This window comes from Heterodontus francisci, chromosome 7, assembly GCF_036365525.1.
Source record: "Heterodontus francisci isolate sHetFra1 chromosome 7, sHetFra1.hap1, whole genome shotgun sequence".
NCBI classification, from domain to species: domain Eukaryota; kingdom Metazoa; phylum Chordata; class Chondrichthyes; order Heterodontiformes; family Heterodontidae; genus Heterodontus; species Heterodontus francisci.
Genome location: NC_090377.1, coordinates 74,663,085 through 74,682,607, shown reverse-complemented (window position 1 = coordinate 74,682,607; position 19,523 = coordinate 74,663,085). Strand labels below are relative to the sequence as shown.

Here is a 19,523-nt window from a genome sequence, read left to right as displayed (position 1 = left end):
GTACAGGTAATGAAAGCTTCCGATAAGATGTAAATAAAGGGAGCAGAGGACACAAATGCAAAATTCACAATTCTTGAACAAGGTTAAACATAAAGAAACAATTTTCCCCCCACAGTATAATGGTTATGTGAAACAACTTCCCAGTGAAGGTAGTTGCTTCGGGATCAACTAGCAGCTAAGACGATGTCAGTTAAGAAACTATATTGAGATATTAACAATACTAATTGATTGTATTTTAGTCAGCGGAGATCATGGGAGAAGATGTTCGTGCCCTAAATTAGGGGGTGAACAGGTGAAGTGGGAGAGAAGTCCATGATGGAATAATCAATCATACATGGAGTAGGTTTGATGGGCTGTATATCCTTTTAGGACTATAACAGCCTGTAGTAATAATCAGTGGAAATTTTCCTCACCTATTTACACACGTATAGCAAATGCTGGGCTTTTACTTCTTGTTAATGCAGCTTAGAGCTGCAATTCATGGAGATCTTTAAAATTATGAAGGGGTTTGATAAGTTAGATATGGTGAAGATGTTTCCAATTGTGGGAGAGCCCATAACTAAGGGATTAATAGGTCACAAATACATCGAATTAGGAATTCAGGAGCAGCTTCATTACCCAGAGAGTAGTTACAATGGGCTAGATTTTACCAGCCCCTTGACGCCGTGGGTTGTGGCGGGGAGGCCCGGAAAACGCTAGCAGGAGTATCCCACCACGACCCACGATGCTGAGAAAGCCCCGCTGGATATTAGCGGCGGCAGCGAGGCCTTGTTGCAGCCCCCCACCACCAAGCGGCAGGGCCTTCATTAAAATATTCAAATGTGGGCAATTAAAATGCAGACGAACTTGCCTGGCACTGCCGGCCATCCCATGTCGATTTTACGGCCACCGGCAGCAGCTCGTGCGCCTTCAGAACTCAGTATGGAGTTCCGAGGCAAGACACTGGTGGGAAGGGGGAAGGAGTGAACATTTCAGGGCGGGGGTGGGGAAGTGGGGAAAAGACTTTTGATTGGTGTGGGGGATGGTGGGAAGGTGCCAAGGTTTAAAGTAGCTAAAGGTCAGGGGAGGGGTGGGGGGGAGAGGTCGCGATCAGACCAAAAATCTTTTGGGGAGAATGTCCAATTAATCCATCGATTCTTCCTTGGGGGTGTGTGTGAGGGCAGTGAGAATGTTATTAGGTGTTTCACTTCCATTTGCACCATCCTTTATCTTTAAAAATGTAAATGTCATGTAAGGACTTGAAGCCCTTTAAAAATGGTGCCGGCGCTGTGCAGTGGCGATGGACGCCGTTGCTGGGGACGCAGCGGCCGCCCCCTCTATGTCATCGAGGGCGGCCGCTCTATCCCCTCCATTTAACTGAACCTCGCGCGTAATATCGCAGGGGCTCTGCGGAGGCACTTCCGTGTCAGAAGGCCAGCGACTTCACAGCGCGCCGCTGCACAGTGCGGTGCACTGATAAAATTCAGCCCAATGTGAAACTTTCTACCATATGGTGTAGTTGAAGTGAATGGAGATGCTAGATAAGCACATGAGAGAGAAATGTAAAGAAGCATATACTGATGAAATAGATGAATTAGGGAATGAGGAGACTCGTGTGAAGCATAAACACCAGCAGAGACCAGTTGGGCTGAATGGCCCATTTCTGTGCTGTAACTTCTATGTAATTCTATATTAAGTTGAGTCAGTTTGGATTTAATATGTTTGTGGGGTTCCAAATGTGATTACATGAGAGGAGAGATCCTCTCCCACTACAATAAGCTTCTAACTGCTTAAAAACATTAAAAGTAAGTATAATTTATTAGTTTTTATTCATTGCCCACAGCCTCATGTGCTGCAGCACATATTTTCATTTGCAGTTAGCAAGTATGACTGTCGTGGTTCTATAATAGCTTTATCCATGGTAATATGTGTTGTAAAGTGGTCGTCTGCCAGGTGGCTCCAATACTATTGTAGTTAATTTTTTAAAACTGCATTTGTAGTCCGCTGAAGCTTTTTGCAAAACTCCTAACTGCAACAACATGTTAAAGGTAATAATTGAAACATTCTTACTGCACATGGTTGTGGCTTATTAAAATGGCGATTTGTTATATAAAGCAAAAATTATGATCCTTGTGTTCCTTGCTGAGATTTATAGGTTCAGCTGCAAAACATTTTGATGAGCAAATATGTGGAATATTTCTTGGTGGATGTCAGTAGTTGGCAAAAGAAACTAATGATTAGTGATGTAGTCATCTCCATTTGGATGGAGGTCCAGCGAACATGGGCTCACTTGCAGGGTATTTTCACTGGTTCTGAGGACATCAGAAATCAACTTTCTGAAGATACTAAACGATTTGATGAGATTGACTTGAGCTTCAAGGTACTTTTCAATCCGGGCTACTGATAAGCAAATGTCATTTTATCTGTGTAGTGATGCTCCATGTTTTGTTTTCTCATAAAGACAATCAAGATAATCGTTCCATTTTCAATTAAAAAAGATAATTTTTATTGTATCAAAATGTTTTCTAGAAAGTGTGCATTTGTATGGATGACTTTTGAAGTGCAACCACTGAAACTATATAGTCAAACACTTGCAGAATAGTAGAGTAGAATTGATTTTGTTGGCAAATTTATATCTGTAGATATTGAAATAACTTTTTGCTCTGTTCATTTTAGGACTTAATGGCTATGACTGTTGAGACAAGGAAAGTAGTTGAGACAACAAACAATCTGGGATTACTGGAAAAATTAGAAGCCCTTCAACAAAGGTAACAATTACTCATCAACTTTGTATCAGCATTCCCAGCTATCTATAGTAAGACATTTTTTGCTATGTGTCCATTTTATTAGTTTCATTTTAAAAATCTTGCATCTGCACACAATTTCTGCCTACACAACATCGGAACATAGGACTTAGAAGCGGGAGTAGGCCATTCAACCCTTCAAGCCTGCTCCACCATTTGATAAGATCATGGCTGATCTGGTTGTGATCTCAACTTCACTTTCCTGTCTGCCCCCCCAGAACTCATGACTCCCTTGTCTATCAAAAATCTATCTAACTCCGCCTTGAATAAATTCTATGACCCAGCCTCCACTGCTTTCTGGGGAAGAGAATTCAGACTAATGACCCGTTGAGAAAACTATTTCTCCTCATTTCTGTCTTAAAAAGGAGACCTCTTATTCTTAAACTGTGTCCCCTAGTTCTAGTCTCTCCCACAAGTGGAAACATCCTTCAGGTATCCACATTATTAAGTCTCCTCAGGATCTTATGTGTTTCAATAAATCACCTCTCATTCTTCTAAACGTCAATGGGTAAAGGCCCAACCCGTTCAACCTTTCTTCATAAGATAAGCCCTTCATTCTGGGAATTAGTTGAGCGAACCTTCTCTAAATTGCTTCTCACACAATTATATCCTTTTTCAAGTAAGGAGACCAAAACTGTACACAGTACTCCAGATGTGGTCTCACTAAGGCCCTGTACAGCTGCAGTAAATCTTCCCTATTTTTATACTCGATTCCCCTTGCAATAAATGTCAACATTCCATTTGTCTTCCAAATCACTTGCTGTTCCTGCATACTTAACTTTTGTGATTCATGTACCAGGACACTTAGATTCCTCTGTACCACCAAGTTCTGCAATCTCTCTCCATTTAAATAGTATACAGCTTGTCTATTCTTCCTGCCAAAGTGGACAAGTTCACATTTTCCCACATTATACTCCATCTGCCAAATTTTTGCCTACTCACTTAACCTATCTGTATCCTCTTGTAGACTCTTTACCTCTTCTTGACGACTTACTTCCCTTCCTATCTTGGTGTCATTGCTTCCTGCTGCCATGTTTTGTCACATCATGTGCTAAATCTTTTCATTATAATTTCTTATGTTCACATTCATAATGAGTCTTGACTATATACTCTGTGCAACCTGACCACTGGTTCCCACAGATCATTTAAAATGAATCCTTTTTTCCAACTGCAATTATTCCTCACAGTTGCTGAGAAAAAAATGTCAGAAAGCATTTTGGGGAATAGATAATGCAGTGCCTGTAGTGGTTAAATTGTAATTATAGGTGATGAATTTCAAAGGCATTTTCCATTATAAATGTGAAGATAGTAATTCAGAATGGGCTATGATTAGAGTGACAATAGGAAGTTTTATAGACATGAATAGGTGGCTCTGTGGACCAAATTTCTGAATTATTTTTCCCAACTCTCACCACCTTATTTTTTTACTATTAAATAAACTAACTTCCTAATTTTATTGTGTCACTTTTTTATTATTTAACATATTGTTTTTACTTTGTTTGTTGCCACCCTGCCTGCTTTTCTAACTCCATTATCAGCCCACGACCTCTAATGCTCCACTGTTAGATGCTGCCTTCTCTCTCTGCCAGGATTCCTTCACACTCTATGCATCTATTTTTGTGGTCCTTTACGTGTTGTGATGGCGCTGATCTTTCCACTGTGATCTCTTTCTCACCTGACCCACTCTAATGCCAGCTCTTCTGGCACAGAACTCTTTGATCTTTGCCAATAAGCTGATACTTAAGTTCAAACATCAAGATAATGCCCCCTTCAGCAGTGTGAGGCATCTGAAAGTCAGAGCAGTTTTATAATTCCTCACTTATATATTATCATTTCCCACAAATTTGAAGCTTTGTTTTATTTATAGAATGGCCAAAAAGTAATTTTATAATATGTGCAGTTCTGTAACTATTGTATTTTCGCACATTGACTTTCAGCAAGCCTGTATAAATGGAAACAACAACTTGCACTTATATACAGCTTTTAAAGTAAAACATGCCCCTAAGAGCTTTACAGAAGGGGGAGAAAAAGATTAAGCTATAGACGGTGTGTAAGGCCAAGTGACTGAAAGCTTACTCAAAAATATGGAGTTGAAAAGTTTTTTTGAGTTTGGAGAGGTAAATGGGTTTAGGAAGGGAGTTCCAGAGTGTAAGACTCAGGTGGCTGAAGGCTCTACCATTACTGTTTGTGCATAGAGCACTGAAGGCCAGAAGTGGGAGATGGAAATGTGCAGGAAGTTATAAAAATAAGATGGAAACAAGGATATTAAGGGATTTGGAAATATTTAGTTGTTTATTGTCGACCACGAATTAACTGTATGTATATTTGTATGTATTTATATATATTATTGCTTTGAATAATAATCTGTAACTAAGGCCAGGATTTTCTGTTTTGAGTCTGGATCCTGACGTCAAAAGCAGGTCCCGACCCCGCACCTTGTCAGAAGCTGGATTAAGGATTCCAATTAAGGAAGGTGGTCAGGCTCTCAGCTGGAGAGCCAATAGGAGGGTCTCCAGCACTGAAGGAACTTAAGCCTGCCTTTGCAGGTATGGGTGAGAGAGGGTGGCTCCATCTTGAGGTGTCTTCTCAGCACTTTTAGTATATTTGAAATTAAAAATGGCCACAGCTGCCAGATCAACAGGGTGGCTTGAGGCTGCAATCGTGGCCAGGTAGGTATGGCAGCTATTGGGATGGGGGTGGGGGGGGTGGCGGTGGGGGGGCGTGGGGCTGGCATCAAAGCGCTCCAAGAGCGCCGGCCCCCGTTCTGCCACTGGGAGGCCACCTCCAGGAATCTGCCATGCTTCTGACACCATGGGGGCCCACAGGTCGACTGGAAAATTCGAGTCAGCCTCTGATCGATGGGCTTAATTGGCCTTTTAATTGACCTAACAAGCTACATCTCGCTTGCGGGCGGGTTTCTTTGCCCGATCCGACCTCCTGGAAAATGGTTCGGAATTGGGACTGTGGCTTGGAACTGTTATATATTTGGTTCTTTATGCTGCTACTGTATAGAGTCTAGCCAGAGAGGTTCTTAGACTGTATTGTTTAAACATCAATCTTTATTGTATAGTAACTATATGCACTCCACACTAGCCTGTGTGTCTCCTTCAAAAGCCACGCTGTAACTGTTCTCGAGTCTCTCCCACATGATCTCTTATGTCATCATGATGGACAGTAATCTTTACATTCTCTCAAGATGATACCCTTATACTACATCTCCCCCCCCCTCCCCCCCCAAGTCTTTATCCCAATATATATTTACATACATTCACTTTTTTATTTACATGCTATCCCATCTCCCCCAAGTCTCTGACTTCATAGATTCAACCTATCAGGAGGCTTCACAACGCTCCCTGATCTTGTTGTTGTTAGATGTGGAAGACTGATAATCTTTCTCTGATCCCTTGTTTCTTGACTTGGACGGCCTTCGTTGAGGTTTGTGGCATTCGGTGCTTTTTGAATTTCCGGTTCATCGCCTGAGTTGTGTAACTGTGTGACCGATTGATGTCTTTGATGTAAAGGAATAAGATTCCTTCTATTTCTCTGTACAGAACCTTCTTGAGGTAATACTAGATAAGATCGCTGTTGATTCTAGTCTTTCTGGAGAATTACTCCTTCTCTATTTTGGTCTCGTACCCATACCTCTTGCCCTTCTGACAACTTTGGTAGGTTTCTTGTATGGTATCTTCTGTTATAATTATGGGTCTGCTCTTTTGATATGATTTTTCTTTGCCTTGTACTTTCTGATAATCCTTGCTTTGCAATCCTGGAAGTAATTTCTTGGGTAGAATTGGAAGTTGTGTTTGAAGTTTTCTTCCCATTAAGAGTTCTGATGGCGCTATTACTCACAATGATGGAGTAGGTCTATATGTCAGTAATGCTAATTGGAAATCTTGATTTTTCATCAACAATGGTTCTGACTGCTCGCTCAGCTTCTCCATTTGATTGTGGATATTTAGGAGAGTTTTTAGGTGAACAAATCCACATTCTTTTGCGCAGTGCATGAAATAATTGTTTGCAAATTGTGGTCCATTATCAGATACTATCTGATCAGGTATACCATGTGTTGCATAAACTTCTTGTAAAACTCTGATGACTGCTTCAGTTGTTGTTGTGTACATCCGCTTAACTTCAATCCATCCGGACAAGTAATCAACTATAATTAGATAGGATCTTCCCTCAAAGAAGAATAAATCCATCGCCAACTGTTCCCATGGTCTAGTTGAGAATTGGGTCAAAAGTAATGGTTCTCTTTGCTCTTGTCTGTGTACCTGACAAATTTGTTGAATTTGCTTCTTTCCACGTTCTTTGTCTGTGTAGCACTCAAATAGAAATTTGTTGCATTTCTCTTTCTCGCTTTGGTAATCTTTGATTGGCATGGCAGGCTGTGCTGTGTTGTGTGGATTCTCTCTGCATTGTGTGGGCTCTCTGGTGGAATCTGGACTCTCTGCAATGCTCAGGTCAGGTTGGGAGGCTCTGCCTCTTTCCTGGCTCCTGGATTCTTCTTGTTTATCTTCTTTAACTTTCTTTATAAGCTGAAGGTCAATACAAGCTCTTCTGCTTAAGAGTGAAAACTCCTGATTGCTTTGGGCATACAGTGTTTCTAATATCTGCTTTCCCTTATATTAAAGCGTTGCTTGTAACTTCCCCTTTACTTTGAGTACAATACCTCCTGGGCTACGTAACTGAGTTTCTGTTGGTTGCAGAATGTGTGTGGATAGCCACGGCTCTTCATCTGACAGGACTATCACATTTGCTCTGGTGTGGAGTTTGAAATTAGTAATATGTCCATTGACATATACGCCTGCTGACCGAAATGCTTGTTTCGGATCATTGATTTCGAGCTGAAAATATTTTGATTGGTCTGCTGCAGGAGGTTGCGTAACTTCATCTGCTTCTCTATTCTTAACTACTTTTCCTTTAGCAGTTGAGGTAGTCAAGATTTTATTTCAGTACATCTTACTGAAATGCCCTATTTTTCTGTAATAAAAACATTCTGTTCTATTGGCGGGACTTTGTTCACCTCCGTGGGAAGGTTTTGCACCACAGCGTGGCAGGGTGTAAAGGCATCTTTCACATCCCCCACCCCGGTGTACCTTTTTTCTTGGTGCCTCTTGTTCAGCCCTCTGGTGAAGGAACTGAGCAGTTGCAGGAGGTTTCCTGCACCAAGGTCATTTCTCACATCGCAGGATTGGTCTGTTGTTACTGCGCAAATTGAAATAGGAATCACAAGCGTCGAATCTGGCTGATGTTTCATCAATATGTTGTCTGCTATTATATCATCAGCTACAGTACCAATTCAATGTAATAATTGCTTCACTTGCTGTCTTTCAGTTTTGCTGTCAAATTTCGATGCAATTCTGCATCTAAGGAACCTTTTCCTCCATAGTGCCCAGTTTTGAGACTGATTGGATCCCTCATGACTTTTAATACTCTCTGGTACTCCCAAGTTTTGATTTTATTTTAAAATTTTTATAGACTTTTTAGAATGTTCCCCTTTAAGAAACTCTTTTTTCAGGCTAGTTTGCTTTGATGGAGTGCAGCAGGTGCTTAACAGATTTCTCTGTTTTTTTTATATAGGCTTCTGGTCGGGACTTCCCCTTTCTTTTAGCAGTTCACTGAAATGTTTACACAGTTGCCTCTTGGACTTGACAGAGCTGTTGGATAGATGGTTCAAGGGTTTTCCCCTTTGCTTTTTGAGAGCAATAGATTATTTATTTACCTTCAAGCTTGTCTGCTTTAATGATTTATTTTCTCTTCAGCTTAGCTGCGTTAATGGAGACTGTGCTGTGTTCGGGGGTTTCCGCACTTTTTTTTGCAGTATTGGACTTTTTTTTCAGTTTGCACACTTTTCAGCGTTTTCCCGCTCTTCGCCCTTGTGTTTAGCCTGAGTGAGGGATTGGGTTTTTCCCTTTTTTTCTCTTGATCACACGGAGCCTTTAGAAAATTAATTTTTTAAGCTCTTGAAAGGCTTTTATTTTAACTGGGATTTCTCAATCGGGGCACAATGACTCACCCAATCGCTTGCTTTTCAACCACACTTCCGTTCTATGGAGCTTCTGTCAGCCTTCTAAGGTCAGCTAGTTGTTTTAAAGTTTTTTCTCTTCTGGCTGAAGGATGATTGTTGCTTCAAATTATCTCTTCTGGGTATAGAATTTTGATCCCACGCTTTTCACCATGTTATATATTTTGTTTTTATGCTGCCACCGTATAGAGTCTGGCCAGAGAAGTTCTTAGACTGTATTATTTAAACATTAATCTTTATTGTATAGTAACTATATACACTCCACACTAGCCTGTGTGTCTCTTTCAAAAGCCACGCTGTAACTGTTGTGGATTTTCTCCCACATGAACTGTTGCATCATCACGGTGGGCGGTAATCTTTACATTCTCTCAAGATTAACCCTTTGATACCTTTATACTGCAGGAACCACAATGCTGGCTGGCATTGGAAAATTCTGTGCCCGCCTCCATTCCTGCCCCCATATCGGGACCAAAATCATGCCCTAGGTTTCAAAATGGGATACTATGTAGGCGTGGGGGGGGAATCATTTGTGCTTTTTATAAAGAAATAGTGCTTATCAAAATGAGGCATTTTTGTTTTGAAAGATGGAATACTTTCAAATTTTGGCAAGGAATTTCCTTGACAGGTATGTCATGGTTGGATGCAGGATAAAATTTCTATTCTGTGTCTTAACCTTACCTTCAGAAGAACACCCTCTACTGCACCAGAATGATTTTTTCCCATTTTGTACTCATGAAGCCATTCTGTGATTCCTCATTTGTAACAAATTGTCACTCTGTGTTGTGGGCCTACCTGTATTCATTTATATTATATATTTACACCAGCTGTAGAGATCTTTATCACATGGCTGGGCAAAATTCAAACACTTGGCTCAGAGATGAAGGCGAGTGTATGTTAATCCACTGCATTTATTATTTCATAGGGCGGCACAGTGGCGCAGTGGTTAGCACCGCTGCCTCACAGCTCCAGCGACCTGGGCTCAATTCTGGGTACTGCCTGTGTGGAGTTTGCAAGTTCTCCCTGTGTCTGTGTGGGTTTCCTCCGGGTGCTCTGGTTTCCTCCCACAGCCAAAAGACTTGCAGGTTGATAGGTAAATTGGCCATTATAAATTGCCCCTAGTATAGGTAGGGGAATATAGGGACAGGTGAGGATGTGGTAGAAATATGGGATTAGTGTAGGATTAGTATAAATGGGTGGTTAATGGTCGGCACAGACTCGGTGGGCCAAAGGGCCTGTTTCAGTGCTGTATCTCTAAATCTAAATCTATAAATCTAAATCTAAAAAATCCCTCACCCAATTATTTTTGACTTAATCTGTTGTCCTCAAATTATTTTAAAGAAAATAACCTTTATTGTTCCTTTCATGTACCATATTTGCTGAACATGTTTGCATTGAACTGCCCTACTTATTCTGGTACTGTGACATTTGGGAGCAATGTATACACAAACTAATAATGTTTCAATGTTTTGGCCCATTTTACCTTGAGAATGGTGGAGAAGGGTGCGGCACAATAATGAGCTGACACATATAACCGCTTTCTCACAAAAATATTTTGCAACTTTTTTTCTCAACCTTTTATATTTTGGGTAGGATTGGAGATGTCCCAAATAAGTTAAGAATTAAAGCAGCTAACTTAAGTAAGCTGTCATGGACTAACTTATTTGAGAGGAGTGCCTTTTTTATTGTTTTAGTTTAGGATATAAAGCTGTTTGATTTTAGTACTTTATAATTGAACCTATTTTTAAATATAGTGGCACCAAATTTTCCCCTTTATAATTACAATGCCCCACCTACTAAAAAGAACCCATTTTATACTTTTAGGAGCAACTATTGTGATAATAAAATTGTAAGTTCTCAATTTTTTTTTGCAGACTGACTTGCTGCGAGAAGGCTTTAGCTGAATATCTTGAGACAAAACGACTCACATTTCCAAGATTTTACTTTGTTTCTGCAATGGATTTATTGGAAATTATTTCCAAAGGAGGTCAGCCAAAACAGGTAAAGATTCCATTGTACACTGCACATCCTGAGAATTAATGGATGTGCAAATGGAAAGTAAAATTGTGTGGGATGTATAATGGGTAACCAATTCACTTCAGCTGGTTTTGTATCCCTACTGAATTTTATCCCGATGTCGTGCTGAATTTCACAGAACCAAAGATTATTTAATTAATTTGATGGATTGCATTGATTGAGGCAGAGATTAATTAATTTGTTGGATTTTGCTCTAGGTTATTTAATGAATTAGATGGTTGCATCCACTGAGTAATAATTTGATTATCTCGGTAACAAAAATTATATAACATTTATGGATTTGACTCACTCAGTCAGACACTGTTTAGTAAACTCAGGTAGATCTCATTCAATTTTTTATACATAATTTATAGAGTTTTCTGGGTTAAACTAGCTGAGGAACAGATTATCTAATGAATTTATTGCATTTGATTCACTCAGACATAACGCAATGAAGTAAAAACAGCAAATGCTGGAAACGCTCAGCACGTCAATCAGTATTTGTGAAGAGAACAAGTAACTGGTTCTGTTGTGGACTCTCTGTTCTGCTGAAGGGCCCACACTCGAAACATTAACTTGTCTGTTTTCTCCACAGATGCTGACTGACCTTCTGTATGCTTATAGCATTCTCTGATTTTATTTTGGATTTTCACCATCTTCAGTGTTTTTTCCAACAATTTAATGTATTTTCTGGTTTCCAGTCATAGAAAATTTAATGAATTTGATGAATTGGATTGATTTAACAAGGGATCATTTAATGGCATTCATTCAGATGCAGAAAATGTAATAAATTCATTGGATTTGATTCACTCAGCAAGACATTATTTAAAGAATTTGCTGGATTCCAGTCACTGAAGCACAGATAATTTAATGAATTCAGTGAATTGGAGTGAATTACGATGAGATTATTTAATGACATGCAGGAAATGGCAGGGAATATGGACAATACTCACTGGGGAGCTTTTGAATGCAATGTTAGTCCAAATAGGTGTCCTGACTAAATAATTGATGAGTTGTAGAGCTAGTTGTGGGAGAGAGGGCTGCAACACTTTAAAAATAAGTGAACCATAGCTAGAAGGAAACAGTAATAAGCTATAATGGGGCTAAATAGGAGAGTTGAAGGCCTACTGAAATGGTAATGGGGCCGGAATGGTGTAGGGCAGTGGAGGGAGGGGGGGGGGGGGGGCTCTGTTGTCAATAAAGTTAAATTACTTTGCAATGGAGAAAGTTGGCAGAAGTGTGACAAAAATATGACAACAGGCAGTAAGATTTTGGAGACAGGAAATGCAAATAGATGTAAAATTTTATTGATATATGTTTTTTCAGGAACGGTTGAAACCAAAATAACATTTCAAGTAAAATAAAAACATATATTTTACAATAGCATGATTTATATTTAAACAGTGAGTTCTCTTTCGTGTTTTTAATGCCTTAATTACGTGGCTTCCTGAACTTAGAACCGCCCCCGATACACCTAATCTCTAAGACCATCCTTCCCAGATGCTCTCAAGAGCCTTCTCCTGGTGATCTTTTATTTTTTATTTTTTTTTAATTTAGAGATACAGCACTGAAACAGACCCTTCGGCCCACCGAGTCTGTGCCGACCAAGAACCACCCATTTATACTAACCCTACAGTAATCCCATATTCCCTACACTACCTACACTAGGGGCAATTTACATGGCCAATTTACCTATCACCTGCAAGTCTTTTTGGCGGTGGGAGGAAACCGGAGCACCCAGCAAAAACCCATGCGGTCACAGGGAGAAGTTGCAAACTCCACACAGGCACTACCCAGAATTGAACCCGGGTCCCTGGAGCTGTGAGGCTGCGGTGCTAACCACTGCGCCACTGTGCCGCCCATCTCTGAGCATATAATAAATACATTAAAAAATGATTCCTATTATAGGGATGTTAAACTCAGTTTGAACATCTATATTCAAAACAGACATTTATTTGATTAAAGACAAACCAATCCATTAGCCCAGAGAAGTATATATGTCTTTCGCAACATTGAATCAGAAGTTGGTGCAACTTCTCAATTGGAAAAAAAATTCTATTTGGTTTGCAATTTTGCTTTGGAGCAAATTGGTCACTTTCTGACTCCTGGACATGATCTAGCTGTGGAATGATTTCCTGGATGCCTAGCAGATTTTAGGGCAGTTGTCATTCACATTTCTGGAATCTTAAACTGACATGGTATCTTTGCTGTCATTAAAGCAGCATAAGGAAAAATAAAGTCCTAATGCGGGTTAATCTTGTAATGTATAAGACTTAAGTTTTGGTGTTACTTTTTGCCCTTTCTCCTCAGGATATTAAGGGCTTGTGTCTTCAGACCAGTCTTGTAAGTGAGCACTAATTCCTTGCATATCTAGGTAAAATTCATAACGTACCTGGTAAATGAACAGAGAACATTTTTTGATTCATTCGCCCTTTGGATCTAGCATATGTTTTCATAGGTCCCTTCTCTTTGGACAGTGGCAGAATGCACTAATACAGAGTGCACGCTTTCCGCCCACCCCCCCACATTAAAAATGCAGAGTTGACCCCGTTTCCACCCCCCCCCCCCCCCTCCCCAACTACACTAAAAATGCTGGGTTCCCCCCTTCCTCACCTTGGTGGTGCCAGCTTTCCCTCTACAGGAAAGTGAAGGCACATGAGTGCCATCCATCGCACTGAAGATCCGGAACTGCAAGTAAGACTGCTGTGGGTTAGGTTTTAATGCATGCAAACACTCCATTTAATTATTTAAAGTCAGGTCCCGACACCGAGCAGCGGGAGGGCCGTCACGGAGCCTCTTGCTGCTGGGCAGATTGGGCCTGGCAATGCCGGCATCGGGCTCCGTGGCAGGCTGTTGCCACCGCTGCTGCAAACATCCGGGACCCCCTGCCACGGAACCTGATGTCAGAGCGCAACAAAATTCAGCCCAATATTTGTGCTTCCCCCAGATAAAACTTAAACATTCTATTTCACTTGTTGAATAAGGTGTATCGTACGGCTGTAGATTGTGGTGCAGATAAACTGTTGGGTGTTCTTCTCCAAGATCAGTGTGGACCATGGTAGCTTGGGAATAACTGGCACAAGCTCATAGGGGTCTGTGTGCAGGAAACTAAATGCTGTTGTAGGGCTATTTGGTGGTGAAGGCAACATGCAGAAAGTGGTTAGTAGCTGCAAAGCAAGTATAGTCTCAGCACACGGTGGTATATTGTAAATGATAGAAGTTATTAGGCTGCTTTTCATTTTGATGAGGCACCAGGTAGAGCTCCAAACAGATAAGCTGTGCAGGAACTACAGAGATCGTCAACAAAAGAGATAAAAATAGTCTTGCATTTATATAGCACTTTTCTCAACCACTGTATGTCCTAAAGTGCTTTACAGCCAATGAAATACTTTTGAAGTGTAGTCACTGTAGTAATGTAGGAAACACAGCAGCCAATTTGCATACAACAAACACCCATGTGATGATGGCCAGATAATCTGTTTTTGTGATGTTGATTGAGGAATAAATATTGCCAGGATACCAGGGATAACCCCCTGCTCTTCTTCAAAATAGTGCCTGGTAGATGGGGCCTCAGTTTAACATCTTATCTGAAAGACAGCACCTCCGAGAGTACAGTACTCCCTCAGTACTACTCAGTACTAGAGTTTCAGCCTTCATTTTTGTGTTCAAGCCCTGAAGTGGATGGGACTTGAACCTGGAACCTTGTGATTCAGAGGTGAGAGTGCTACCTACTGAACCATGGTTGACACCATATTATGCCATTTTTGTATTGAGTTTGACATTGAATAAATGTTTAAAATATCTCAATTTACTTTCCTTATCTGAGCTCATATTCAAAAATATATTTTCTTCACTTGGAAATGAAGTGGAGGCCATTACTCAGTATTGAGAAAATGTTTTTCATGGGGAATGGTGCCAGAATAGAGCCTTCAGCATGAATTTCTGTGAATACATTTTTCTGGGTGGCAGAGATCACTGGTGTGGATGAAGAGTCTTGGATGCAGGTGGGGGACTGGGTGAACAGTGACTGTGGACAGAGATGGTGAGAAAGGGTTTAAGGCTGGAACATTACCAGGAGAGAAGCAGCCGGGAGAAGGGCAGGTTAACAGTGATGGCCAAAATGGTTGAGCTGCGAAGCAATGGTGGCTGAGAATGAATTTGTAGAAGTCTGGTGATGGTGGAAGCAGCAAGAAGCCTGAAGTAGGGAATGTTGGTTGATAGTGATGGTAGGATCACAATGAGGGAGACGAGAAATGAAAAAAAAACTAACCACACAAGGAGGCAATACAATAATGATGGTTGAGTTCCATTCAAGGAGTAGGTAATACAAACATGTGAATTAGGAGCAGGAGTAGGCCATTTGGCCCTTTGAGCTTGCTCAGCCATTTGATAAGATCATGGCTGAGCTCAATGTGGCCTCAAATCCACTTTCCTGTCTGCCACCCCATTACACAAGACTCCCTTGTCAATCAAAAATCTGACTCAGCTTTGAAAATATTCAATGACCCAGACTCTACAGCTCTCTGAGGAAGTGAATTGCACAGACTAACAACCCTTTGAGAGAAAAAAATTCTTCTCATTTCTGTGTTAAATGGGAGACCCCTTATTTTTAAGCTGTGTCTCCTAGTTCTCGTCTCGGCCAGCATCCACCCTCTCAAGCCCCCTCAGGATCTTGTATATTTCAATAAGATCTCTCATTCTTCTAAACTCCAATGGGTACAGGCCCAACCTGTTCAACCTTTTCTCATAAGATAACCCCTTCATCCCAAGAATCAGTCAAGTGAATCTTTATTGAATTGCTTCTCATGCAATGTTATCCTTAAATAAGGAGACCAAACCTGTACACAGCATTCCAGATGTGGTCTCACCAATGCCCTGTACAGCTGTACCAAAACTTCCCTAATTTTATATTCCATTCCCTTTGCAATAAATGACAACATTCCATTTGCCTTCCTAATCACTTGCTGTACCTGCATACTAACTTTGTGTACCAGGTATCATGTACCTGGACACCCAGATCCCTCTGTACCGTAGAATTCTGCAGTCTCTCTCCATTTAAATAAAATTTTACTATTCTTCCTGCCAAAGTGGACAAGTTCACATTTTCCCACATTATACTCCATCTGCCAAATTTTGGTCTACTCACTTAACCTACCTATATCCCTTTGCAAACTTTTTATGTCCTCTTGACAACTTACTATCTATCTACCTACCTATCTTTGTGTCATCTGCAAATTTAGCTGCCATACATTCAGTCTCTTCATCGAAATCATTGATATAGATTGTAAATAGTTGAGGCTCCGGCACTGATCCCTGTGGCACTCCACTAGTTACATCCTGCCAACCCAAAAATGACCCATTTATCTCTAATTCTGTTTCCTGTTAGCTAACCAATCCTCTATTATGTTACCCCCAACACCATGAACTCTTATTCTGTGCAGTAATCTTTGATCTGGCACCTTATCGAATGCCTTTTGGAAATCCAAATACACCACATAGTATTGACAGGCAAAGAGATCTGGGCGTACAGGTCCACAGGTCACTGAAAGTGGCAACACAGGTGGATAAGGTAGTCAAGAAGGCATACGGCATGCTTGCCTTCAACGGTCGGGGCATAGAGTATAAAAATAGGCAACTTATGTTGCAGCTGTACAGAATCTTAGTTAGGCCACACTTAGAATATTGCGTGCAATTCTGGTCGCCACATTACCAGAAGGACGTGGAGGCTTTGGAGAGGGTACAGAAGAGGTTTACTAGGATGTTGCCTGGTCTGGAGGGCATTAGCTATGAGGAGAGGTTGGATAAACTCAGCTTGTTTTCACTGGAACGACGGAGGTGGAGGGGCGACATGATAGAGGTTTACAAAGTTATAAGCGGCATGGACAGAGTGGATAGTCAGAAGCTTTTTCCCAGGGTGGAAGAGTCATTTACTAGGGGACATAGGTTTAAGGTGTGAGGGGCAAAGTTTAGAGGGGATGTGCGAGGCAAGTTCTTTACACAGAGGGTGGTGAGTACCTGGAACTTGTTGCCAGGGGAGGTGGTGGAAGCAGGTACCATAGAGACGTTTAAGAGGCGTCTTGACAAATACATGAATAGGATGGGAATAGAGGGATATGGACCCCGGAAGTGGAGAAGGTTTTAGTTTAGGCAGGCATCAAGATTGGCGCAGGCTTGGAGGGCCGAATGGCCTGTTCCTGTGCTGTACTGTTCTTTGTTCTTTGTTTGTTCATCTACAGGTTCCCTTTATCCACTTTGCTTGTTACTTTCTTAAAGAACTCGAATCAATTTGTCAAACACAATTTCCCTTTCACAAAACTATGTTGACTCTGCCTGATTGCATTATGATTTTCTAAATGTCCTGCTATAATCTCCTTATTAATGGATTCTAGCATTTTCCCTATGACAGATGTAGGCTAACTGGCCTATAGTTTCCTGCTTTCTGTCTCCATCCTTTTTTGAATAGAGGTGTTGCATTAGCTATTTTCCAATCCGCTGGGACCTTTCCAGAGTCTGGGGAATTTTGGAAGATCACAATGATGGGTTGAGCTCTGAGGTTATGGGATTATGTAGCTGCATAAAGTGGAGTGTGTAGCTGCAGGCATTTCTGCATATTACAGAATAACAATGTCCAAATTAGGCATGAATATCATGTAGAAAATATACATTACAGATTTCATCACCTGTGTCTACACTTATCTTTGTTGCCTCCATTCCTATTTTTAACTATATACCAATTCCATTCTCTTAAGAGTTAAGCAATATTATTGTGAATGACTTCTGATGAGAGTATAGTTCATTTATCTTTGAAGGGGAGATTTCTTCTCATTTTTGTTCGGAGTCTTGTTGATTTTTTACTAGCCATTTAACTTTGTGATCACAGTTGAAAATTAAATAGTCGGCTTACTCTAGAGGGTAAAAAGATACAATTTGAGCAGAACCCATGCTGGTTTTTTTTCCACTTTTCTGTCAGCTAGTGACTTTGACACTGGTTACCACTGTGTTTGAGATTGGTGACTTGTAGTGTGGAAAATAATGAGCACAAATTTCAGCCAAGGCTAGGGTTCAAATCAAGATCTCCCAGTATGTGGGACATTTCACTTAAGTATTAACCGTTGGGGCACTTGTGCCAAACAACTAAAGAGCTTTCTGAAGAAGCACATTACTTTTCAATAAAAAATACTAGATTGCCCCTCAGTAATTGAAGTCCAACATAATGTTGCATGAATGCCATATTTTTTCCAAAGACTGGGTGTAACATTTTGGGACTTTTACTTACATGACCTGGAATTATGTTATACTATTAATATGAGATCAGATTCAGCTTACAAGGCATTAACTGAGATATATTAAATATTTGAGTGTTAATAAGGATGGGCCAGCGATTAAAACTGTTATCGCTGTTAACCTTCTCCGAACGTGCCCCGGTTAAACCCGGAAGTAGGTGGAATCATGTCGGGTTTCCAAAGGGATGCCACTTTTCAGGGTTTTAACCCCCCACCTTCACCCTTGGCAGTTAAAATTCTGCCCTCTATCTCCAATTATCTGACAGGCACATTTATTGCCCAATATCTAGTTAAACAATAGTGTGAGCCAGAAGTAATCACATTGGACCCCTTGCTGTTTATACTAAATATCATGATATCACACATGCCACCAAGTCCCTTCTTTTGTCTTTTCACGAAGTGGACTAAAATGTGCTCAGTAAGAAGAGGCTCATCATAAACCAACAAACTAGCCTATTTATGTTAATGAACAGGGACAGTTTTTTTGTCAGAGGACAGAGGCGGCAGCGGAGGCAGCAAAGGCAATGTCAGGTGATACCATGGATGCTCCAGGCACCATATTTAAAGAGCTGATGGCCCTACCCTGACTGTTGATAGCCTCAAGACAGCCCTTGCATTCAGGAGTGGCAAGCATTGGCTTGGAAGCTTGTGGGAAAAATGGCAGAAGAAGACCTGGGTGGTCCCACGGTTCAGCAATGCCTCCCTTGAGACTCTGCTTCAGGCAGGAGGTCCTCTTTCCTCAGGATAGGAGGAGGAGACCAGCCAGCCTGACCAAGCAAGCCTGGACGGAGATAGTGGAGGAAGTCAGCAGCCATGCAGTCACCCAAAGGACTTGGATCCCGTGCTGGAAAAGGGTCAATGGCCTGATCTGGTCTGCCAAGGTGAGTGTTCCATTCAATTCCAACCTTTTGGGCAATGCTTGTGTCAGAGCTAAAGAATGTGTTTAATGGAGAGGGAGGGATCACCCTGCCATGCCAGTGGTGTTCTGGAGTTGCCAATGGGGCCTGATGCATGGCTGCACCTAGTTAAAAGAGCCTGTCTGTCAATGCATTCTCCTGCACAGTCCCTCGAGAGTGGCCGCATACAGAAGACATATGTGTGTCCCATCGTGGCTTGATGGACTATCATTATCAGAGGTCTGGGCCTTTACCCGCTGGGAGACTAACCTTGTTCATCGTTGTGTCTGTAGGAGAAGACTGTCCACAATAGGAAGGAGCGTGCCAACACCGGTGGTGGAGTTCCTTTTCTCCATGTCCTAACACCGATGGAGGAGGAGGCCATAAAACTGGCAGGGCAGCAAAGTGGCTGTGCCATAGCTTATGGCAAGATGGGGCACCCATCCAAGAGAGTGAGTGAGTATCTCCTGGCAAATAGGGTGTATTTGGTGGCAAAGAGCCATGTAGCGCCTGTGGGTGGTAC

The 19,523-nt window shown here is 41.3% G+C and overlaps 1 protein-coding gene across 1 annotated transcript in view; it reads left to right on the top strand.

The window, feature by feature from the left end:
• Nucleotides 1-19,523, top strand: part of dnah9l (dynein, axonemal, heavy polypeptide 9 like) — a 563,466-nt gene that overhangs the window by 128,139 nt on the left and 415,804 nt on the right. Inside the window, exons 27-29 of the mRNA XM_068036275.1 lie at nucleotides 2,135-2,359; nucleotides 2,656-2,747; nucleotides 10,680-10,806. Of these exons, the coding sequence (XP_067892376.1) occupies nucleotides 2,135-2,359; nucleotides 2,656-2,747; nucleotides 10,680-10,806 (444 nt within the window). The remainder of the gene's footprint in view (nucleotides 1-2,134; nucleotides 2,360-2,655; nucleotides 2,748-10,679; nucleotides 10,807-19,523) is intronic.